At 30.6% G+C, this 25166-nt stretch overlaps 5 protein-coding genes across 8 annotated transcripts; 2 read left to right on the top strand and 3 right to left on the bottom strand.

Annotated features, from left to right (window-relative positions):
• Window positions 1–94: 94 nt before the first annotated feature.
• On the top strand, window positions 95–3772 carry LOC103571019 (uncharacterized). The gene is made up of 3 exons (XM_008548985.3): window positions 95–347; window positions 900–2475; window positions 3503–3772. Exons 1-3 carry the CDS (start codon window positions 256–258, stop codon window positions 3641–3643), a joined length of 1809 nt encoding a protein of 602 aa, XP_008547207.3. The 5' UTR covers window positions 95–255; the 3' UTR covers window positions 3644–3772.
• A 1462-nt stretch (window positions 3773–5234) lies between these two features.
• Window positions 5235–8402, bottom strand: LOC103570993 (oxysterol-binding protein-related protein 11). The gene is made up of 2 exons (XM_008548943.3): window positions 8025–8402; window positions 5235–6430 (listed from the first exon to the last, which is right to left on the bottom strand). The coding sequence occupies exons 1-2, from the start codon at window positions 8254–8256 to the stop codon at window positions 6078–6080; spliced, it is 585 nt and encodes a 194-aa protein (XP_008547165.1). The 5' UTR covers window positions 8257–8402; the 3' UTR covers window positions 5235–6077.
• A 314-nt stretch (window positions 8403–8716) lies between these two features.
• On the bottom strand, window positions 8717–16475 carry LOC103570984 (conserved uncharacterized protein). 4 transcript variants are annotated; one of them, XM_053738884.1, is made up of 6 exons: window positions 16457–16475; window positions 14653–14739; window positions 13962–14016; window positions 12707–13508; window positions 9881–12625; window positions 8717–9254 (listed from the first exon to the last, which is right to left on the bottom strand). In XM_053738884.1, exons 2-6 carry the CDS (start codon window positions 14673–14675, stop codon window positions 9079–9081), a joined length of 3801 nt encoding a protein of 1266 aa, XP_053594859.1. In that variant the 5' UTR covers window positions 14676–14739; window positions 16457–16475; the 3' UTR covers window positions 8717–9078. The 4 variants fall into 4 exon arrangements, with proteins under 4 accessions (XP_053594859.1, XP_008547144.2, XP_053594858.1 ...); XM_008548922.2 differs by lacking the exon at window positions 16457–16475 and adding an exon at window positions 15519–15795; XM_053738883.1 differs by lacking the exon at window positions 16457–16475 and adding an exon at window positions 15016–15068.
• Window positions 16476–16647: 172 nt separating this feature from the next.
• On the top strand, window positions 16648–21608 carry LOC103570975 (protein krasavietz). The gene is made up of 5 exons (XM_008548910.3): window positions 16648–16848; window positions 17619–17690; window positions 18414–19243; window positions 19875–20094; window positions 20176–21608. Exons 2-5 carry the CDS (start codon window positions 17630–17632, stop codon window positions 20325–20327), a joined length of 1263 nt encoding a protein of 420 aa, XP_008547132.1. The 5' UTR covers window positions 16648–16848; window positions 17619–17629; the 3' UTR covers window positions 20328–21608.
• Window positions 21609–22576: 968 nt separating this feature from the next.
• On the bottom strand, window positions 22577–25121 carry LOC103570967 (serine--tRNA ligase, mitochondrial). The gene is made up of 4 exons (XM_008548897.2): window positions 24891–25121; window positions 23429–24150; window positions 23035–23202; window positions 22577–22972 (listed from the first exon to the last, which is right to left on the bottom strand). Exons 1-4 carry the CDS (start codon window positions 24942–24944, stop codon window positions 22651–22653), a joined length of 1266 nt encoding a protein of 421 aa, XP_008547119.2. The 5' UTR covers window positions 24945–25121; the 3' UTR covers window positions 22577–22650.
• Window positions 25122–25166: the final 45 nt, after the last annotated feature.

Below are 25166 nucleotides of genomic sequence, written 5' to 3'. Positions count from 1 at the left end.
GATTAATCCGATAATTTTCTACAGACGTCATAATTAATGAAGTGACGACTTTCTGATAAATATTGATGGAAGCTCATTAGTGCGAAAGACCCATCCGTATCTTTTAAAGTAATTTATTGTAGATAATAAATTAATAGTTACACTGCAGGAAAAAAATAATTTTTTATTTAGTAGTAAAGATTCGTGGGTAGAAAAAGTTAAGGAGCATCACAATCGCTGCTGCTGAATGTCAAAATTTATAAAAAAAAAATAATAATGAAGTGGAATTATATTTTTGCTTCATGTTTTATTGCAGCTCTGCTGCTAGATCAGAGCTCCGCGGGTCGACCCAGTTCTAGATCAAGATCGTAAGTTTATTATTTTTTTTTTAACATCCAGGCCGCTCATGAAAATTTATCGGGTGATTTTTTTTCTATAATAGAGACTGGGGCACGACGAGCCGGCTGATAAAAATAATTTAAATCTATTTCGACAAAATAATAAATTATTTTTCAATTATTTATATTTTTAAAAATAAAATCTCTTTGGCGCCAATGGCCGACTTTTAAAAATTATTTTTAAAATTTTTTGTTTTATTATTTTTTTTCCCACTTTTAATTATCTTACATACTTTAATAAAACTAAAATTAAATGACTATCCAATTATGTATAAATATTTATAATAAAAATAATTTATTTACGGCTCCGACGATCGGCTTGAAAAATAATTAAATTTTAATTTCGTTTCATAAAAAAAAAATTTATTTTATCAGATTATACAGCCGGGCCATTTTGCCCAGGTGCTCAGAAAAACTTTCGCCAGATTTTTTTTTAAATTTTTAATCGCTGCGTCGTGGCCTAATAGCTCTCAGCCCTTAACAAACTCTGAATATAATCAGCGTTTTCTAAATAATCAACAGAGCAACAAGATCTCCAGCTCGTTCATCTTATGGTCGTTCAGGATCTGCAGGCAATTATCGTCCACCAAGTACTCAGGTCACGCATTATGACCCTGCTAACTCTCACTTTACAAGAACACGATCACCATCACCAGGACCATCAACATCATCAGCTGGATCTTCAAGACGACCATCTCACCTTCCACTTTCTCATTCATCATCAACATCATCTGGATACTTTTCATCAAATTCTCTTCATTCATCCCATCATCCTTCACCTTCCGGAGCTCCGTCACCTTTTCCATCTCCAGTTAATCCATTCCAAAGGCTACAATACAGCAGTAATAGACATATTTTACCACCCAGACCATCTACTAGTCAACACCACTCACCACCTACTTCTGGACATAGTTCACGTTCTAGTTCTCCCTCGAGATTTCCATCACCTAATCCACTTCCAGCTCCCACACCGTCACCGAAAAGTTTCGCCGCTCAAAGTTTCGATCCACGAACTAGATATGACATGAGACAACTTCTCCAGAATGATGCCGTAGCAATTCCAACAAACCATGTTTCAGGAATAGTTAGAAGAAGACAAATACCTGATTTCCATACTTCGAATGATCTTGCGTCGTTGCCAGTTCAGCCAGCTGCTATTAAAGATTTCGTTGCTGCACATAAAAAAGCTATTTCATCTGACAGAAGTCTTACGCGCAATGAGAAGAAACAGAAACTACAGCAAGTTAAAGATCTACATCTAAAAATGAAAACTCGACCTCCTACTCAGTCTTCTAATAATCAACAGAATCCTGTTCCTGGTGGTCATAATCAGAATTTACCAGGTCCTAGTAACCAGCATCAACATGCTCCAGGTCCTAGTAACCAGCATCAACAAGCTGCAGGTCCCAGTAACCAGCATCAACAAGCTGCAGGTCCTAGTAACCAGCATCAACAAGCTGCAGGTCCCAGTAACCAGCATCAACAAGGTCCAGGTTTTAGTAACCAGCATCTAAATCCTGGTGTATTACCAAACCGTAGATCACTGGACGATATTCCACCAAAACAGCAGAAAAAAATAGCATGTGGTAAACAAGGATCAACACCTCAAAGTTGTTTTGACTATTATGCATTTTCTATGTTTTGGTCACCTACTATTATTCATTCAACACACATAAGAAGAGCAGCACCTGTGCCAAGAGAAGATAAATGGACAGTCCATGGATTATGGCCAAACAAACAAGGTTTGATAACAACTCCGCCGAAAGCCTGTGATGTCAGGAATATGCCTTTTGATGTTAGTAAATTGAATAGGATAAGACATCAGTTAGATAGCGACTGGTTCTCGGTATCATCAGACAATGAACATTTCTGGCAACATGAATGGGACAAGCATGGCAAGTGTGCTGCACGTTCGATATTTATCAATGACCTTGAGGGTTACTTCAAAAAGGCACTTAGTTTGGGAAATACATATAGATTTGGAGATATTTTGCATCGAGCAGGTTTTGTTCCTGGAGCTACAATGACTTTACAACAGATATATGATACTATTTCTCATCATTATAGTATGCCAGAAATTATAACTTGGAAGGACACGGTAAGTTACTTTTTAACGATAAAATTATTAAAAGCTAGCAGATTTATTTTTTAACACCTGAAACATTGACGGGATTCGGGTGGAAAATTTTAAAGGTAACGAAATTACGGTCTGTGACATTTCCTGCGCAGACAAAATGTCTGTGGCAAGTGACTGCGCAAGACAATTATCGTAAAGTTTTAACAGAAAAATTAACTACGGGTAATTCATTTTTTAAAGACAATTTCACAACTGTTTTGCGCAAGTCTTGTGAAAACGGCTTTAAAAAAACTTTTTCTGTGTCTTGCGTCTTAATGTAACTATAAATCTTTCATCAGATATTCAGGCAAGATTTATCGATCACTTGCACATGTTATTGTAAGCAATTATATTGTAGATATTTAATATATGACACATTGATCAAAATTTCTTACGCAGTTTTTGTGAAAGACGTGAGTAATAAAGTTTTTAAAGATCCATACACATTATCTGCAACAGATTTCTGCAAGACATTTTAAATAACTGTCTCTGGCGCTCTGCCCCTCTATCGGGGCCACAATATATGTGCGTAGAGTGACAGAGACAGTTATGTCAAGTGTCTTGCGCAAATCTGCTGCAGATCATGTGTATGTGTCGTCAGCTAAATATCTTGCGCAAGTCTTTCGCATCAACTATTTGCATGACATTGCAATTTATTAATTATTAATATATCAGAGGTACAGTCGTATAATTGTTTAGGTAAAATATATGATTCGATACTTGTGCGAGTTTTGCGCAAGACTTTGAGTTTGAATGTTTTACACGTGTCTGTAGCAGGAACCAAAGTCGTATCAAGCGCCAGACATCTACTTACTGAATTACTGAAAAGTCTCAGGTGAAATTTGCACAAGATTTCAACACGGGGATAAAGAATTCGTAAAATTTAAAAACTGACGTATAAACTTTGAGCTTTAAATAAATTTTTGAAAATCCCAGTCCAGTAATTTTTTAAAAATCCCGCAATATTTCAATATTCCTTTCATATAATTATTTTTATTTTCAATTTCAGGCAAATGACTTAACTTATTTGAAAGAAATAAGAGTATGTTTAGATCATCGGTTCAAACACACGAGTTGTCCAGTGAGGCTTCCAGACCCCACCGCTATGGCTCAAGATATTACTTATTTGTCAATTTCTTCAGTGCCTTAAGTAACAATAGACAAAACTTGGTGACTAAGACTGCTGTCAGCCTCTATCACAATTCATTATTTAATAAAAAAAAATATATATATTATTTTCCTTATAAAAGTAGAAAATAAAAATATACCATCAAAATTATATACAGTATTTCTTTTTTTAAATATAGTCAAAAATTCATTGGCTTATATTTTTATCGATAGATAAAATCTCATTTTTATACGTCATTAAAAAAAGTAATTAACTAATTAATATCAAGTATATATATATATATATATACTAGACACAAGCCAACGAGTATTACAAATGAGTTATATTTAAGTTCTTTATAGAAATAATGAAAAATATATATAAATATATATATGGAGGTTTTAAAAGTAAATTGTTGGATCTTGTTCACCTTCACTTACTTAATGATCCTTGGCATTGATTTACCAGCCTCCTTTTCGCATTTTTTTCATTCGATCTATTCAAGGAAGTTTTTTTTTTTTGTAAAAAGAAAAAATTTGTTTTCAATTTACATTTTTTTTATTAAAAAAATTTTGAAATTACGTGTACATATTTGTGATAGCAGTAATGATAAAAAATAGAATTGTAATAATTATGATTATTTAAGCGATTGAGGTGCGCGCTTTTTTATGTAGGCGCACTGTAGCGAACAAAGTGCGTGTTTAACAAAATCAAATACGATCACTTTAATTAATGTACTAAACTAATGTACTGGTGTGATAAGTTTCTCATAAACATTTATCGAAAACACAACAGCGACAAAAAAAACCTACCGCTACCTTTCAAAATTAATTTATTGTTGATGATAAATTAATATTTACACTGCAGGAAAAAAATAATTTTTTATTCAGTAGTGAAGATTCGTGGGTAGAAAAAGTTATGGAGCATCACAATCGCTGCTGCTGGATGTCAAAATTTATGAAAAAAAAATAATAATGAAGTGGAATTATATTTTTGCTTCATGTTTTATTGCAGCTCTGCTGCTAGATCAGAGCTCCGCGGGTCAATTCGGTCCTAGATAAAGATAAACTTTGAGCTTTAAATGAATTTTTGAAAATCCTAGTCCAGTAATTTTTTAAAAATCCCGCAATATTTCAATATTCCTTTCATATAATTATTTTTATTTTCAATATATAATGAAGCCTCTTCATCCTAATATTCTGGCGCAAGAAATTCCTTATTTGTCAATTACCGAAGTGTCTTAATTAACATTAAGTAAAATTTCTGAGTCTACAACCAACAGCCATCACATTTAAATATATAATAAAAAAAAAATATTGATATTCTTTCGATAAATGTTTAAAATAAAATTTTAACTCAATACCTACTAGTTAATTTTTTTTTATCTATGGTAATTATCCAGTGACATTTTATATTTTTATCTATAGATAAAATATCATTTTTCGTCAAGACAATAACACATATTAAATATATATACATATATCTATACATATATTTTTATGATATTAAAGTACTCAATAATTATTATAATTCTTAATTTAAATTATTAAGGGGACCAGTAATTTTTATACAAAAATTTTACGTAATTTATTTTTATTTTTTTAAAATAATTACAAGTCTGTTATTTTAAATATAATTCAGTAATGAAAAAATTAACTATTGATATGCATTTGCATTTAATATTTTTTTTCACTTTAATAAGTAATTAATTTTTTGCTGCCTTGATAATTTTAATAAATTAAATTGTCTGTTTATTTTCTAGCTGAAATATCTAGAGAAACTGAACTCGAAAAAGTACTAAATTTTATTTTTACAATTATATTTCTACTCTTTCTCTATATTTATTTTCACAGATAATAAAATTTACGGGTAAAAAGTATGGGATTTTTTACAGTATTAATTGTCAGATGTAGTACTCGTCAAAAATAAAATTAGATCTTTGTCAGTCATCTTATTTCCTCTAGTTTGAGTACCCACATCACTATATTTAATTCCAAAAAAAAAAGTCAAAAAAAATTTCAAAAAAATTTTTTTTCACCATAATCATATTCCTCATACATTTCTCTTTAATTTGAGTACCCACGTCAATATATTTAAACCAACTTTATCTTCCCCACCAACTCGCGGTTAATTCGCGGCCAGTTACCAAAAAAATGACTTTTTTTAAACATACCTTTGTGGGTAGTCATTTTACAAGAAATTTAGTCTTCTTTACAAAAATAAAATTTGTTTCCCAAAAAAAAAATATTTTTCTAAATAATTAATTAAAATAAATATAAAATATATGATAATAATTAAGAAATTAATAAAATCATACATAATTGATAACTTCTAATAAATCTAGACTTTTGTTACAATAAAATGACTATAAAAAAAATTACTTCCAAAAGTCAACGGTCCCCTCGTCTAATTAATTAATCAATTAATTAATTAATGTATTTGATTAAAAATAAATAATAAATTTATCTAATTTGTATTACTGATAAAGAATATTTAGACATTGATTTAAAGTAGTTACGGTTGATTGTACGAGGGCTTTAAGTATCAGCAAATCGGGATCGAGATGAAAATCCGATGATTCGATGGAGGTGACGAGGGTTTGGTTTTGTTTCTCTACTTTGTTTAATTGTTCCCGACAATTGGCAAATGCATCGAGTACTTCGAGTTTGTCAACAGGTGTCCGGGGTGGATTTGACGAGTGCTCACGTGGTGGTAGAGGTGGATGACTGCTGGCTATCGCCCGTGTGTACATTTCAGTTACTGCTCGTAATTTGTCGACCCATTCTTGCCGCGCTCGTGCATCTGTTGCACGTAATTTTATCATATCACCTGTAACATAAAATTTATTTATATTATTAAGGGAAAGTTAGTTTGAGATACAAAAAAATAAAAAAGACAATTTTTGGGAATTTTTTTTTTGGGGTAATTTCGTGATTAAAATTTTCAAAATTTGTGACACGCTTAAGCTTCAATCTAAGAATATTCTCCTAAATTATCAAAAAAAAATAATGAAAAACGAGCCAATGGCAGTGGGGAGAGACGAGCCACCTCAAAGTAGAGAAATTTTTGGGAAAAATTCGAGTTTTTTCATTGCGCCTTTACCAAAAATTTAAAAATGAATATTTTGTTTATTCTTTCGTTCAAATCCATCAAACTTATGTACTAAAAAATTTTTTTGGTTTTTTTTATTCCAGATGAGGCAGTCATGAGTTATTCTGCCTATGGTATGGAGAATTTTTTTTAAGTGACTCGTCTCTCCCCACTACCACTGGTTTATTTTTCCATATTTTTTAATGAAAATTTAAAAGAATATTCTTGAATTGATGCTGAAGTGTGTCACGAATTTTGAGAATTTTAAAAAAGAAGGTACTATAAAAAAAAAATCACACAAACATCATTTTTTATTTTTGTCTCTAGCTCTCCTGAGAATAAGCGAAATTTCCCGCCATATCTATGATAGAACTAGTCGACGTTATTAAATTCGGTATCGCTGTAAAGGTCTTGAATTAAATTTCCGCCTTTCCATGGCCCAACTCTTTTTTTATTCCCAAGTATCCAGATAAATACATTTTTCTGCATCATTCGAAATAACATTTAAATTACGCGGCAAAAAATACAACCGTATTTATTTTATTTAAATAAATTGATATTTTAATTATTCTGCCGCTTAATTAAATCTTAATGTCACTCAATATATATATATAGTTACTGTCTATATTATTGAGACAGAATAATAAAAATAAAGTCGATGGCGCGTCTCTGTGATAATAAAAATTTAAAAAAATAAAATTTAGTATCAGCGAAAAGGTCTTGAGTTAAATTTCTGCCTTTTCGTAGTTTAAGATTTTGTTGTGCAGTCGTCAGTTGAATGTCTTGAGGTTTTATAAATATGAATTTACCGGTAAAAGATGTTGATATTTAATTATTTAATTACTGAGATAAAAATAAATAAATATTTAGACATCAGATTGTTAATTTTCGAGTTTCAATAAAAGACATCAGCCCAAAGGCAAACCCTACAAATTTAATAACTTTTTTTTATCTTTATCGCAGTTTATATATTTTATAAATAAAATATATCAGACGACTAATAAAAAAAATTAAACCGTGTTGATTTTTTTTTCGAATCCCATGATTATAAAATTATCGAAATCAATAAGTTGGGAATTAATCACGAGATTTTTATTATTAAACTTTAATGATAACTTAAATATATAAAATATCTGAGAGTTTATTAGCAACAATTTAATAAACAATTTTATTTAAATAATAATTTATAAATTTTTTACCGATACTCAGGCAGTCACCTGACTGCCGGTTACTGGAAAATTTAATAAAATAAAATTATTCAAATTAAATGAAAATAAATGAAATCTACAGGAAAAATAAAATAATATTTTGACATATATATTAATAAACATACCAGTAGCAGAATTGACAGTAAAAGTATTTGAATCTTCATCACTGGGTGCAATTACAGCCCCCGCTAAGTAAATAGAACACCTCGGACGCTGATTTTTTTCTGATTCACTCAAAAAATAATGAAGCTCTCCAGTTTCTGGGCTCAGGATGAACCACCTGAACTGCCATCCTTTCATAGCATTTGTATATTTATGCAATTGTCCTTCGTAACGATGTCTCAGTGATGGATTCATATTTTTTACCTCTACTTTTAAATTTATCTAGTTAATTTAATATTTACACTATTTTACACTTATTGTTATTTATATATTTTTTTCATTATTATTATATATATACATTTCATATATTTTTATGTCATTTTATTTATATACATATATTTTCTAAGGTTATGTTCATCAATCAAAGGGTTAGAATACTCGTACATGAATTTTTAATTCATTTGCCGACGCGGGAAATTTAAAAATAACAGAAATTTTGAATTTTGAAATTAAAAAAAATTATTCATTTTTTTTTAAATAAAAATTAAATAAAAAAAAAACTTTTTGAATTTTCTAGTAATTACAGAATTATACATATATATAAATACATATTTGTATAAATTTTCGTTGACGCGGGAAATTTAAAAATAACAAAAATTTTTAAATGAATAAAAGTTAAATTTTTTTTTTAAATTAAAATTAAATCGAAAAAAAATATTTTTTGAATTATTTATTAATTAATCATAACCATAATTATTAATTACATTGTAATTTATATAAAAAAAAAAAAAAAGATATTCATATTTTTATAGCATAAAATATCTGCTGTCAGATTTTTTTTTGTAATCAGAGCGAGTAAAATTTATCTTAAAAAATTAATAAAAAAAAAAAAAACATGGTTGTAATTATCGCTTGTAATTACTCGCGTAAAAAAAAACTTTTTTTTATCAAAATAAAAAAAGAAAAAAATGTTGGTTTAAAAATAAAAAATGTAAGAAAAATTTGATAGGGAAATAAAAATAAATAATATGATGGGGAAAATATTGAGTAATTAATGACGGAGTGGTAATTATTTAATTAAGGAGTGATTAGTCCTTCTTTAATTAGAGTTGACTTTATCTCTGGTATCTCAATAGTCCATTCATCGTCTTCGTACATCAAGATGTGAATGTTGTAGGAGCTGTTGTACTGCAAAAGCTCTTTTAGTCTGGCAAGTAATTGCGGTGATGGTTGGCCACTTTGAGGTGCGATATCTGTAATTATAATTAAGAGATAAAATAAAATTTTTTTGATACTTCAAATTTAAATTGTGGCTCAACTATCACAAATATCAAAAAAATATATCAATACTTTTTTGTAGGAAATTGAATTCTCTACAAAAAAGGTCCTTAGCCCTTTTACCCTAATCGCAATATTTTACAAGTAATTAAAATAAAAATCAAATCCGTAAAAATTCCAATACTTCAATTACCGCCATAAATATAAAAATTGAATTTCCGGCTCAACTATCAAAAATATGACAAAAATATATCAATACTTTTTTGTAGGAAATTAAATTCTCTACAAAAAAGGTCCTCAGCCCTTTTACCCGAATTGCAATATTTTCCTAGTAATAAAAATAAAAATCAAACCACTAAAAATTTTCAACTTCCAATACCGCCATAAATTTAAAAATTCAATTTCCGGCTTAACTATCAAAAATATGACAAAAATATATCACTACTTTTTTGTAGGAAATTAAATTCTCTACAAAAAAGTCCTGAGCCCTTTCGTCGTAACTCCACTTCCCAGGCCATTGGAAGCGACCCACCAACAGAATCACTCCAAATCTCATCAAATAAACATATCAATACAAATATATCAAAAAATATATACTGACCAACAACATTGCAAATGCAACCCAGCGCACACGGTCTCATAAAATCTTTGGTCATCTTCCTCAGGTCTTTATGTTGCACAGGCGCAATATTTCCATAGTCCATAAAATAAATCTCAGCAGAATCCTCCTTAGCCCTAGGATTGAAGCAGCATCCCCTGCACCACTCGCCTTCAAACATCGCGATACACAACTCATTGACCCTCGGAATATAATACTCATTTTTCTCCGCATACTCCATCAGCTGTCCGGGTAAGACCGTCGACAAATGCGCAATAAGTTCTCTGTCCATCGGAGCAAAGACGTATTTGTACCCAGGTTCCAACGCGCCAAAGCACAGAGCCATCGAGTTGCCACCAACCTGCCCCAGTTTTCCCATTTCAATGTCCGATAGCTTCAGAATCTCTTCCTGATTTTCTTCCTTCCACTTAGGAAGCAGAAATTTATTTACCATGTCATTGACTCTCGTCCCGTCTCCTCCAACCAGGACGACGCCATCTTGAATGTTGCTATCATAACTACAAATAAACGGGGTCTCCTGGTCAGCAATTACACCCAGGTACGCATTGACCTCAGCATTCATCGGCAATTTTTCAATTCCCTTCAGCAAAACTTTAACGCAGCAGTCGCTCTGCTGTTTCAATGACTCCGGCATTTCCTTCAAACGTTTGACATCCGTCACTTCCTGGTTACCGAAGTCCAGGTACGCGATCTTGACATCCTGGTTTTTGACATCAATAACAACCGCGCGATAATAATTGTCATCTAATTTAAACTGTGCGATAACTTTGTCGCCGATTGATATTTTTTTAACTGGAGGCAATGACTGGGCCAGGCGTGCCGTTTCCTGGACAATTCTGTGATAACGTTCGACTTCTTTGGGTTCTAGTGATCTGACAAACAGCAAAGATGAGTCTCTATATGACTGGATGGCAATTTGTCCATTATTTTTAATTTCAACTTTTGAATTTTCAAATTTACCGCCATTGGGAATTTGAATTTTCCCGCCATTGGGAACACTGCCGCCATTTTGAGCAGGACGGCCATTTTGTTGAGGAATTGAAACAATCCAGGGTTTAAGCTGTAATTTGCGTCCTTGGTACGCTAATTCAGTGAATTCGCCGTCAATTGAGTCACCAGAGCTTCCGGTGATGATGACCTGGCTCGTGGACTGGTCTTTCAGTGGAAAAGCATCAGGAGTTTTGATCAAACAGGCGAAAACTGGAACCTCGGCATAACGAGGCAACAGTGGAATCATTTTTACAACCTCGCAAATAATTCCCTCGTCCAGGGAAGCGACCTTCTGCTTGGGAGTGATCGAGAGCACGCGCCCGCGGACCCAGAACCCGTCTTCTTTGAGTGCGCACACCAGGTCGTTTACTTTGGGACTGAACTGCAAGTACTCTGCTGCTGAATCATCGCAGTCCTGCTTCAATGGCAGAAGCAGTTGGTCGTAGTAGTCAGCGAGGTCTGGGGTCAGAATGACGCAGGTCGCTGAGTTGGTGTCCAGGACCTGGGGGACTTCGATGGTGGCTTTGGTTCCTTTTGGAAGACGACTTAGGACGCTGGGTAGATCAGACTGAGCTGGTCCTGGAGCTGCTGCTGGTCTAGGTTCTGGTTTGGGTGCTGGTCTAGGAGGTTCTGCTGGTTCCTTTGGCTGCTGGACTATTTTAGGAGGTCGCATTTTGATGGAATCAGTGCTGGGAGCCTTGCGAGGCTGGGGATCTTTTTCGAAGACTTCAACGTTAATGATGTCTCCATCCTGGCTTGTCATTTTTACCAGAATCTTTGAGTCTGCTGATAAATTCTGATACTCTGGTGCATTAGGCAGCGGTAAGGGAACTCGGATGGTTTGAGAATAACGCGGAGGATCAGCTAGAGTTCCAATGTCACGTAACTCCAGGTCTGGAGATGCGTCGACGATGGTTCCGTAGTCGACGTAATCTATCTTGGGCGTGGGTCCAAGTATCAGTTGGACTCGGTGCCAAACTCCGTCGTAAATTCCCCCGTAGAATTTATCAGGAATTATTTCGGTGACTCGCGGGAACTTGGTGATGTTTTGATTCAAATTCTGCATCAGTTCAGTCAATTTTGCGACGTCACAGGTCTTTTGCACGCTGAAGACACTGGGGGCGTGGACGTCAGTGATTTGTACCTCGGTGAAGCTGCTGGATGATAAGAACGTCGACTGACGTTTGAACTCGAAGTCTTTGTCTGAGAGATTGACAGGACGGCGGCAGTTTTCTAATCTAGCATTCAGATCCGTTTTTTTGACGTCAGATGGAACTGACGTCTGGCGAAAATGTTCTCGGCGGCGTTGATCTTCTGGATGAGACTTCGAACGCTGGTAATTTTCACGAGTTGGTTCATCAGCGCGTTTATTTATTTTATCTTGTGGACGTTCTGGGTTCTGGGATAACTTCAGCTGGTTTAAATTGTCAGCTAATTTGTCTGCAGTACTCAGACCACTTGGAACTTGGGTATTAGCACCAGGAACATCAGGTTTTTGAACTGGACTACCTGGAACTTGATGATCTGGATCAAGAATCCTAGATTTTGAACCGGTAGCATCAAGATTGGCATGTAGACTACCAGTATTTTTGATCTCAGCACCTGGAACTCCAGGATTTTGACCAGTAGCACCAGGTTTTGGGCTTGGAACACCTGGATCTTGATGATCTGACCCAGGAATCTTGGATTTCAAACCGGTACCATCAGTATTAGCACCAGGATGACCAGTATTTAAATCTGAAACATGAAAATTAGAATATTAGCACAGAAAATCATCAGCAGAATTTACAAAATCCAGATAAAAAATTAGATAACCACCTGGTTTGGAAGTTCCATTGGTCAGTTCAGATTTGGTGGCCAATGGTGGTACGGAACTACATTCATTTTTGTGTCTAGGCCAGTCATGGATCTGGCAGTCGCGGCTGCAGTAACTGGAAGCACAATTAGCACAGCAATGAGCAGCATCGCGTGCGCAAGCGATACATTTGTCAATTAAATGACTCAGCTGATCAGCGCCAGCGACATAACGACCTGGGTTACGTTGCTCTATGATTTTGCTGGCCTGGACAATCGCTGCTGGATTAGGATCTGGAATCGTGTAGTAAACGTAACCGCGGCCTCCAGTTATTTTGCGACGGCCCATGGAATCAACAGTTAATTGGCCGCGAGTCCAAAGCGCACTTGAGTCTGGGTACTCTAGGTCATCGTAGTACTTGTAGAGCTCGGGGTTTATCGGGTAATGGCGGCCGTTCATCTCGTAACGGGATGCAGACATGGGTACTGGTGGTAAAATTGGTGCCGCTCGGCCATAATACGGCAGCCCTGATTCGCTAAAGCGAAAATCACGCTCGGGGATTGAAGTTACTGGAGTTGCTGATGGTGTTCTTGGTCCGGGTGTCACTGGTGTCAGTAAACCATCAGGTATCGCGGGTGAATCAGCCAAATTCGATGATCTGCTGCTAAATTTAACTCGCATGAACATCGGCTTCTGACGATCGAGATTCGCAATCGCTGATTCTGCTTCGGAGAATGTCTTGTATGAGACGAAGGCAAATTTATTGTCTGGTGCTACCAGTGACGTCACTGCACCGTACTGACGGAACACTCGGTGCAGGCCATCCTGAAATTTCAACGAAATATGAAATTTGAAATTCGCGGGCTTTTTTTTAAATCTTTATATTAAAATTATGACTAAACTATTGAAGATACGGAAAAAATGAATCAATGCAATTTTGTAGGGAATTTAATTCTCTACAAAAAAGGTCCTTATGAACTTTTATGTAAATGCAGTAGTTCAAGCATATTTTGAATTCAAAGTAAACTAAGAAAATTTCTGTATTTAAAAAATGATTAATTTTCTAAAATTAATTTTAAAATTGAAATTATGAACAAACTATCAAAAATACGAGAAAAATGTATCAGTACACATTAAAAGAGAATCAAATCTTCTATAAAAAAGGTCTCTAGCAATTTTTACGTAATTTCAAGTATACAGACACGAGAATTAATTCAATTTTTTTTTTTTTTTCAAATTTAAAGAAAAAAAAAAAAAAAACAGATTTTTTTTACTTACGGTATCCAACTCCTCGGGTATGTTGCTCACGTGGAGAACGTACTCGTCGAAATCACTGTAAAAAAATAATTGTAATTTTATTAGTGCTCTTCATAAATAATTTAAAAAAAAAACCGCGAAAACAATTTGAAAGTTTTTCCTCAAAAAAATAAAAAATTTCCAAGGGTACAAATCTTTAGACAGTAGAAAAAAATTCAAAACTTTCTTTAGAAATTACAAAAAAAAATTAAGACGACCCGTGACCCTCGACCAAGTCATAAAATATTTTCCCGCCAAACAAAGGAAATGAAAAGATTATTTTTACTTATGATCATAAAATTTGAATACAAATAAAAAAATAAGTTCGTCCCCTGATATTTAATATAAATGTTCATCTCGGATTAGTTTTTTTAAATCCACAAGCCATAAAATAATAAAATTTAAAAGAAAGTAGATTTTTTTTTGTTACTTTAATCCTAGGGGTCATAGAAAATTTAAAAAAAAACCCGGGGGTTTTTTTCTAACATTTAGTCATAAAAATTTAAATTTTACATAAATTCAGTAGAATAAAAAAAAAAATTTTAGAACCACGTGACTAAAAAATTTCATCATAAAAAAAATTCCAGCCACGTGCATCGTAACTTTTTTTTTAATCAATAATTAAAAAAATATATATGACATATATTTATTTAAACAAATATATAAAAATTACCTTGATTGTCTGGAATCCGACATTTTTTTAAATTAAAAATAAAAAAAAATTCAAGCCGGGACTGAATCTCGTGCTCTTGTATTTTACCTGCACAAAAAAAATTAATTAAATTAATAATTGTTACTTATTTATAATTAATTATTGTCAATAATGAATATATAAAGTATATAAATATATATAGTTACTTTTGTGTAAATAAAAAAAAACTTTTTAATTTTATTAAGAAAATAAAATAAAAATTTTGACTAATTTTTGGAAATTTAAATGAAATTATTGCAAATATATACTTATATATTTAGTAATTAAATATAAGTAATAAAGAAAGTATTAATGACGATCTTAAACAGTAGAAATATACTTTACTTATGTATCAATTGTAAGCTGAGACGATTAGAAAGAGAAGACACGTGCGGACAGAACAAAAGACTTAAGAATTTTAGTGTAAACAAAATTATTTTCTTATCCCGAGTTTAATTCTCAGAAATATATTTGTCTAAGTATATATTTTATGTTACTATATATATATCTATATCTATATATGTATATATTTCTATATACTTTAAAATATTTATCGTTTTTAAATAAAAATAAAATTCTTGAACTTTTTTTTAATAAAAGTCGAAGATTTAAAAAAAAAAAATAATTATTTGGTAAAATTAAAAATTTACTTTTTTTACAAATAAATAAATTTGAATTTTGAATTAAAGTGCAAATTTTAATTTATGGAATAAATTTTAAAAATTATTTTTTAATTCAATTCCTAGATTTTAAAAAAAAATTAAATAAAAAATAAGAAGTGGAAAATATTTGAAAAAAAAAAAATTTTAACTAGAAGTAAATTTTAAAAAAAAGTTTGCGGTACTTACGATTAAATTTTTTAAACAAATTTAATATAATTTATTAATTTTATTATATTTAATTACTTATAAATAATTAGTGTAATTTTATTACACTTAAACGTGAAAAAATAAATTATTAACTTAGTATGTAAAATGAATATAAAATTGATAAGAAATAGAAAAACGAATCCTTTTGTTCTTGGAAAGATCAACCGAATAAGAGACTACGCACTACGCAGCGAAATGCTAAATGATCCTAAAACCTGGACGTTTAAAATTCTCTGGCGGTTGGATTCTGTGTTCTTTCTTTGTAGTGTGACTCGATACTACCGCCATTTTTTAAATGTCTCTGTACTTATAAATTCAAATAATTATCAATTTTATCATTAAAGTCTTTAATAATTAATTTATTCTCATAAAACGTCTTCAAATTTGTTATTAAATTCCCACTAATTAAAATAATAATTTTTTAAAACCAAATTTCTAATTTAAACTTCCCGCGTTTTTTATTAAAAATTTAAATATAATTTCTTTTATAATAAGTTCAAATAAATATTTATACATATTAATATATATACATCAATAAATTTAAAAAAATACATATACATCTACATACATATATATTTATAAAAAAAATTTATTTACCAAAATTTGAATCGACATATTTTTGTATGATAAATTTCCATAAATTTTCACGAAAACTAATTTTCTATTTAAATTCTCAATTTCAATACTAATTTTTAAAAATAATTTTTTATTTAAAAAAAAAAATACAAATTTAAATTTCCCGCGTTTTTATAAAAAATTCAAATTCAAGAATATTCCATTAAAAATTCAAATAAATATAAATAAATATATAAACATCCATTAATAAATTAATAAAATATACATATATATTTATATTTACACCCACATATATATTACATACATTTATAAATATTAATATAAAAATTTCTAATACTAACTTCCGGTTTGAACTATAAAGTGATAGCGCATGCGCATAAAATAATCGTACGTCGTTTTCCGTTTGACAACGAAACTATATATGTATTTATTCACATATATATAGATATATATATATATATATATATATATATATATATATATATATAAATATACAAGATCGTGCAACGTCGTCCGTGGTCGTTGATTGTTGGTTAAAAAGACTCTGACCCCTGCTGTAAGCTCGCCATCTCCAGCAACGACAGCAACGACTTTGGTGGTACTCTTTCTCTTGGTTATTAAAACACCTAAGCGTTGTCCCAACCTACCACTCACTCGTTCTTGTTCTCATTATTTCTTGTTTCTCTTTTTTAACACCTTCCGAGGAGTTGTGTTTATTAGTACGTGCAGAAGAGTAAGTTTTTATTTTTTATTTAAATATTTAAATATTCAAATATTAAACATAAATATATACACTATTATAATATAATTAAAACTATAATATTGTCATACATTTATATATAATTAAAATTACATATGATTCATAAGTATACATTTTACTAAACCGGTAGCGTAGTCAGTAATTTTAATATATAAAAATTTATATGTGTGAATGTAGCAGACATCATTTTAATTTTAAATTATTAGAGTAAATAATTGATAAAAATTAATTTTTAAAAAATGCGCATTTGAGAAATTTTAAAATTAATAAGTGCATTTTTTAAAAATATTTTTTTTTTTTTAAATTATTTAGTTGATTTATTTATTGTTTTAAATTTTTCTGTCTGCTACATTCAAACTCATAAATTTATTCAGTTTAAAAAAAAAAAAAAAAAAAAAAAAAAATTTAATTAAATAGGTTTTGAGGTTTCGTCGCGAACGGCCATCGTGGCCTTTCTTAACCTCAGACCCATTTTAATTTTTTTTTTTTTAAATTAATTATTATTTATTGGTAATTTAATTAATAAATAAATTACCTAATCATTTTTTTTGGAGTAAATTTTAAATATTTTGTCGCAAGGTCAAGTGTCAAGGCCCGCGTGCCTTGGCGGTTTTTTTTTATGAAAAAGAAAAAAAAAAAAAGAAATTTTTTTTTATTAATTAATTAGTTAATTGATTAATTTATTTTTGAATTTTTCAAATTTTTATGGTTAATGAGTAATAAAAATTATGTAATTGTTTTAGAAGGTTGTTGTATGAGTCAAAAAATAGAAAAGCCAGTGCTATCAGGTCAACGCATAAAGACCCGAAAAAGAGGTAATTTTTTTTGCTTTTTAATTTGAGAAAATTAAAAATTTTTTGGAAAAACAGAAGTTGGTTTTTTTGTTTTGGTAAATTTTTTAACTATGGGAGTTTTGAATTGAATTATTTTAGGAATTATAGGATTTGGGACGAAGTTTGTAAGGACCTTTTTTGTAGGAAATTTAATTCTGTATAAAAAAGGTCTCTTTGGTTTTTTATGTAAATGGGAAATTTTATGAGTTATTTTGAAATTTAAGACCGCAGAAGAAATTTTGATAAAAGGTTTAAATGAAAATTTTGAAAAGGGTTTAATTAAAAATCTATGGGGTTTAGAAAAAAATTTCTAAGGACCTTTTTTGTAGAAAATTTAATTCTCTACAAAAAAGGTCTCTTCGAGTTTTTCTGTAAACTCGAAAGATAACGAGTTATTTCGGATTTTAATAATGGAAAATAGCAAACGTCAAATTTCCTGTATCTCAAGCAGCCGCATCCCTAAACACAAAACAAAAATTCATTTTTTTAAAAAATTAATGTCTGTTCCTTAACAAGAGTCAAATTCCCTCTAGTTTGGGTACCCACATCCCTAACTTTAAATAAAAAAAAATTCCACTCGAAATTCCGAAATAAATTTTAAAAAAATTCATTTTTTATAAAAATTGACATCTGTCCCATAACAAACGTCAAATTTCCTCTAGTTTGAGTACCCACATCACTATGCTAAAATAAAAAAAATTTCAGATGAAAAAGAGAAGTACGATCCGACCGGATTTAGGGACGCAGTACTCTTGGGTTTGGAGAAGGCCGACAATGACTTAGACGCAGTATCCAAATATCTTGATACCGCAGGCTCAAAATTAGATTACCGTCGTTATGGGGAAGCATTATTTGACATTCTTATCGCCGGTGGATTGCTCGTACCCGGGGGATCTGTTGCCCAAGATGGTGACAAACTCGTCAAGACGAAAGCCTGCGTGTTCGAGCAACCGATGGATATGGAGTCGCTCAAAAATTACGAGCAGGTCTTCATAAAATTGATGCGCCGGTACAAGTACTTGGAGAAGATGTTCGAGGAAGAGATGAAGAAGGTCTTGGTCTTCATAAAAGGATTCTCTGTTCAAGAACGTATTAAACTTGCGCGCATGACTGCTCTCTGGATATCAAATGGTGCCGTTCCACCGACAGTTCTCTCTGTCTTGATAAACGAACATCTCGTTAAAGATAATCTAGCCCTTGATTTTCTTCTTGAAGTATTTGTGACCTGGAAAAATGAAAAAGGTCTGCCGAGTCTCATGACGGCCCTTAAACGCGGGGGAATCGAAGGCCGACTTATGGAATTCGTCCCGCCAAATAAAAGAACTGAGGAATATTTCCGATCGGTATTTGAATCCGTTGGATTGGCTGATATCGTTAAGTTACACAAAAATCAAGCGAGCCAGGAAGCGAAACGTGACCTTCAGCAGCTGCTTATTGATGACCTTGCTGACAATCGACCTATCAAGGACATTGTCCTTGACCTTAAGGAAATGGCTTTGAAATGCGCGATCCCCGAGCATGAAGTCATTGGATTGGTAAGTTTAGTTTCGCTGGATTTTAAATCGTAGGTCAGATAAGGGCGTATTTTAGTAGGTGTAAGGGCGTACATTTTTTTTCGATTAATTTTTCTTAGAAATGTAAAAAATAAAAGAATTTTGACCTTTTCTTTACGACCTTATGGTTCGCGGTCCTTATTTCTGGACCTCAAGGTCTTAATTTTTTTTTGTAGTCGATGTAATTTTATTTATGAGTTTAAGAAAGGAAAAAATTAAGGTTCCATTTTTTTACGCCCTTATGGTTCGCGGCCCTTATTCCTGGAACCTTAAGGGCATAAAAAAATTCCAAATTAATTTTTTTATTTGTACACTTTTAAATTAAAAGTACAATAATAAAAAAAAACACGCCCTTATTATTCCCGGATGACCTTAAGGTCCTGCAACTGACCTTAAGCCCTCCTAGATCTTATATCGCGCAATATCTCCGTAAATATTGAGTTATCGAAAAAAATGAATCAGACCTTTTTTGTAGCCCTTCAAATTCTCTACAAAAAATCTCTCTTACACTTTTTCCAAAAACTCAATATTTACCAAGATATTTTAAGTTTAAAATTCCTGACCCCCTAGATGTCAATTATAAGTCAATTTTTTAATTATTTTTTTTATTTAGATTTGGTCAACAGTAATGGGCCTTGCTGAGTGGAATAAAAAAGAAGAACTCGTTGCCGAACAAGCATTAAAACATTTAAAAATTTATACTCCATTGTTTGGCGCATTTACAACCACTGCCAAATCAGAACTCGCTTTAATTCTAAAAGTCCAAGAGTTCTGTTATGAAAATATGAATTTTATGAAAGTCTTCCAGAAAATCGTCTTATTATTTTACAAAAGTAAGTTTATTTTTTTTTTTTTATATCTCAATTTTTATTTTTTCTTAAGATGAAAATTTAAAAAAAATTTATTTTTAACAGAGGACGTAATTTCTGAGGAAGTTATTTTAAAATGGTACAAGGAGGGACATTCGCTCAAAGGTAAAATTCTTTTCCTGGATCAAATGAAAAAATTTATTGAGTGGTTACAAAATGCTGAGGAAGAATCTGAATCAGGTGAAGAAGATGATTAAATTTAATTTAATAAAAAACCAACAACAGTAACAATAATCATTTTTTTTTTTTTGACTAAAAATATGATAAAATATTAATTAACATTCTACTCATCTAAAAAAAAAATTTCAAAAAAAAATTTCAAAAATTTACAAAAACTTTTTTTTTTTTCCGAAATCAATGGGATACAAAAATTAATAACAATAATTGAAATTATAAGTCTGTCTTAATTTTTTATGGATAATTTTTTTTCGGCTCATGGATTTAAAAATTTGAATTTTTTAATTTTTCGCGGCATTTTAAATTTCAATTACACAGTAAAAATTTATCGATTTTTTTTATTAAATCAATAATTAATTTTTTAAATTCCACCGAAAAATTTTTCCCTCGTTTCCAAAAAAATTAATTTTTCTCCAAGCGCGAGAATTTTTTTTTTTTTTTTTCAAGCGCGGGAAATTTTTTTTAAACATAAAATCAAAAAATTATTTTTCAAGTGAACAAAAAAATTTCTAGATCTAATTAATTAAAAAAAAAAAAAAATAATAACTAAATTTCCATGAGCGGGAAATTTAAAAAATTATCCATTTAATAAATTAATTAATGAAACTTTAAATCAACTGATGTATGTATGGGTGACGGGTGAATTAAATAATTGCGCGTATGAAAAAAAAACCAACAAAACAATTAAAATTTAATAAAATATACAAATCAATAAACAATTAAAAGCCAATTTAAATTAGACCGAGTACACTGGAGTAATAAAAGAAAAAAAAATTGAACGTAATTAAAAAAAAAACCACCACATTTTTTTTTTTTAAATTAATTTTTTTTTTATTACAAATATCTTTTTGACATTTTTTTTGTTAAATATTTTACACTAAATTAATTAGCCCATTTTTTTTTTCTATAAATTTACAAACTTTTATTTCTTATTTTACATAATTTTATGAATAAATTTTTGAGATATTTGTAATTTCAAAAAAATTAATTAATTAAAAAAAAAAAATAGTCTGGTTTATAACTGTAAATTTTCCAATCGATTGTGCGAATTAATTTAAGAGAAAAAAAAACATATTTTGTTCTACAATTTTTTATCTCCAAGTAGATGAATTATCTAATGAACAGTATAGTAATTAATAATAATAATAATAATGATTATGATGATGATGATTGAACAATTATTTGTTAAATAGAAAGTAATTGTATACAAAAAAAAAATTTATTCTCCTGTGTACGTATGACTTTCGGACCCCCCATCTTATTTTGTACGATAATTAAATTTAAAAGTGTAAACAATTGTAATTCATTTATAGAAAAAAAAAATACAAATATATTATATATACTGCGGAAATATTTTTTTTTATGGGAAATGATTATTTGGAAAAAGTAAATCCCCTAAAAAAATTTTTTTCATTCAAATTAAGTTCAAGTTGGCGGAAGTGGAAGCTTTGAACACGTCTGGAGGCTGATCTATGGGGTTTAGGCGGGAAGTGAAGAGGAACTTTTTTGTAGAGAATTTAATTCTGTACGAAAAAGTATATATGGGTTTTTTTCGTATCTGTGATGGGTGGGTTGGAAAAAGAGAAAATAATGATCGGGATGATGGAAATTTAGATTTGGGGATTTTGAACTCAAAATATCTTGGTAACTATTAAGTTTTTGGAAAAAGTGTAAGAGAAGTTTTTTGTCGAAAATTTGAAGAGCTACAAAAAAGGTCTGATTCATTTTTTTCGATAACTTAATATTTACGGAGATATTGCGCGATACAAGTTCCAGGGGAGCGTAAGGTCAGTTGTAGGGCCTTAAGGTCACCCGGAATCATAAGGTCGGGAAATTTTTTTTTTATTATCGTACTTTTAATTTAGAAGTGTAAAAATAAAAAAATTAATTTGGAATTTTTTTGCGCCCGTAAGGTCCATGGCATAAGGGCCAGGAACCATAAGGGCGTAATATTTTTTCTTATAACCATACTTTTAAATTAGAATAAAAATTAAAAAATCATTTAGGAATGTTTTTATGACCTTAAGGTCCATGGCATAAGGGCCGGGAACCACGAGGTGAGATAATTTAATTTTTCTATTTTTAAATTCATAAACGACAAGCACAATTACAGAAAAAAAAAATTCAAGGTCATAAGGTTCCAGAAGTAAGGGCCAGGAACCATAAGGACGCGAAATAAATTTCAAAATCGAAGTATAGGTTGTGGGTACTCATTTTAAAGCATATTAAATTCCCTATACGAATATACATATATTTATTTAAAAATATTAAAAAAATCATAATTATTAATTATTAATTTCCATTTTATTTTTATTAAATAATTTATTTATAACAATAATATAATTACCGTGTCTTATATTTATAAGTTCTCATATCACCAACTTTCTGTGTCTCAATAATCGTCTTTCCATTCATAAACGGCACAAGTACCTTCGGAATTTCAATTCTACCATCTTTCAATTGATAACTTTCACAGATAGCAATTAACGACCTAGGAATCGCGCATGCAGTTCCATTCAACGTGTGAACATACTTAAGTTCATTACTATTACTATCTTTATATTTAATATTCAGACGTCTAGATTGAAAGTCCGTGCAATTACTGCAGCTGGACAATTCTCCGTAAGAATTTTTCCCTGGCAACCAGCCTTCAATGTCGATTTTTCTGAAATTTTTAATAATTACAATTTTTCTCTTTCTTAATTATAAGTAAAAAAAAATAATTACCTGTAAGCAGGTGCACCTAAATCATGAGACGGCATATCAATTATTTTAAATCCAAGACCTAAATCTTTGAAAATATTTTTTTGGATCTCTACTATTTCTTCTAAAAATTCTGATGATTTATTTTCACTTGCACATGCAAACATTTCAACTTTTGTAAATTGATGAACTCTATAAATATATTTAATATTTATATTAATTTTTTTCATAAAAAAAATTTTTTTTTTTTTAAATTTAAAAAAGAAATTTCAAAATAAAAGTCACAGATAATTACTCCATAAGTTTTTTTTTTTGTTACAAAAATTTTATCAAATTCAAATTTAAAATTTTAGGCAAAAAATTTTTTAAAAATAAATTTAAAAAAAAAAAAATCCCGCCATTAAAAAATAAAACAAACCTATAAATTCCTGATTCCTCAGCATTATTAGAAGCCTCAGCTCTGAAGCATCGGCTGACTGCCGCTAATTTAACCGGCAATGTTTCTTCATTAATTTCCTTGTTCATCAGATGCATAGCGAGAGCCATTTCCGCAGTTCCCGATAGACAGACGTCTCCATACGCTTTGTCTAGAGTATAAATAAGCGTATGATCTCCATCGGCAATCATTCCGCACCTTTCAATAACCGTCTTGGGTAAAATGTCCGGTACACTGATGCACCTGAACCCGCATTCCAAGAGTCTTTTAACAGAGAACTGGACCAGCGCTTCTTCCAACTGCGCGAGATCCCCCAGCAAAATATAACTTTTGGGACCGCAAACTGGTCCCAATTGATCAATTCTTATGAGCTTGAGGTTCTTGGCGAGTTCTATGAATGTCTGCGGCTGGAAATCGTAAGTTCGTACAGGAGTTTCGGATAAAATCTTACCCTGCTCGCCGTACTCGAGGACACGCGGGTCAGTTTTGTTGGGAATTTTCGATAACTCTTTGAGAAATTCTTCATTTTTATCAGGATCTTTAGACAGTTGGAGAACTTTGTCGATGTCTCCGACTCCTTTTCTGTGTTTTATATTCTCGGATATCGAAATACGATTTTTCGGATCACAAATGTATGAAGTGTCTAAATTAGGATCTGGTATTTTTACCGTAGATATTGATTTTGCGAAATTTATCTGTAATGTCTATTAATAAAAAATTATTATTTTTTTTTTTTAGTGCGGTAAAAATAAAAATGATTATGACGGTTTAATTCCTGAAAAAATTTCCTGTTATTTGAGTACCCACATCGATATATTTTAATAAAGTCGGTGTTAATGATCAACTCGCGGTTAATTAGTGGATTAGTAATTAATGAATTACTTTATTTAAATATATCGTTGTGGGTACTCATTTAACAGGAAATTTTGTCTATTTTACGAAACTAAAATTCATTTTACAAAAAAAAAAATTTACAAAAGAAATTTTCTATTTATCCAAAAAAATTTCCACTAAAATTTAAATATTTTTCCAACGATTGAAAATTCACAAAAGTGACAGAGGAAAATTTTGTAGGAATTTTAATTCTCTATCAAAAAGGTCCTTAGGAATTTTTGATTAAAATCAATAGTTTGCCAGTAATTTAGTATCTAGTATTTAAAAAATTCAAAAAATGAGTGCTCATGTCACAGATACAGTTTTTTAATTACTCATAAAAAAATGAAATAATTAAAATTAATAAAATTAAAAAAAATGCATGTTCAGAATTTTGAATTCTCTAAACATGCATTTTTTTATTTTTATTTTATAAACATTTGAATCTATTATATCAAAGTTTTAAAAATTGTCATGTCCGCTAACTTGGCTCAATTAAAAAAATTCATTTAAAATTCAAAAATTCATTTTTTTTAATTTTCATTCTCAATTACAATAACAACAAACTTACACATAAATTTTTATTCATTAACCTAACCCCCACACGTGTCAATTTAAAAATCATTATAAAACACGTGTTTCAAAAGAAAAAAATTCAAATTTTCAAATCAAATTTCAAATTTAAAATCAAAACATTTCCCTCCACTAATGAACCAATGAAACTCTAATTAATTAATTACAAGATTGATAAACATAAAAAAATATTCAAAACATCCTCCATCTTAAATTCTAATTATTTAAACTCCGCGCATGCGCGCTTCCTCAATCCCGCGCATGCGCAATCAGA

This window comes from Microplitis demolitor, chromosome 4, assembly GCF_026212275.2.
Source record: "Microplitis demolitor isolate Queensland-Clemson2020A chromosome 4, iyMicDemo2.1a, whole genome shotgun sequence".
Taxonomy (NCBI): Eukaryota; Metazoa; Arthropoda; class Insecta; order Hymenoptera; family Braconidae; genus Microplitis; species Microplitis demolitor.
This window is presented reverse-complemented; position numbering and strand designations above follow the sequence as displayed.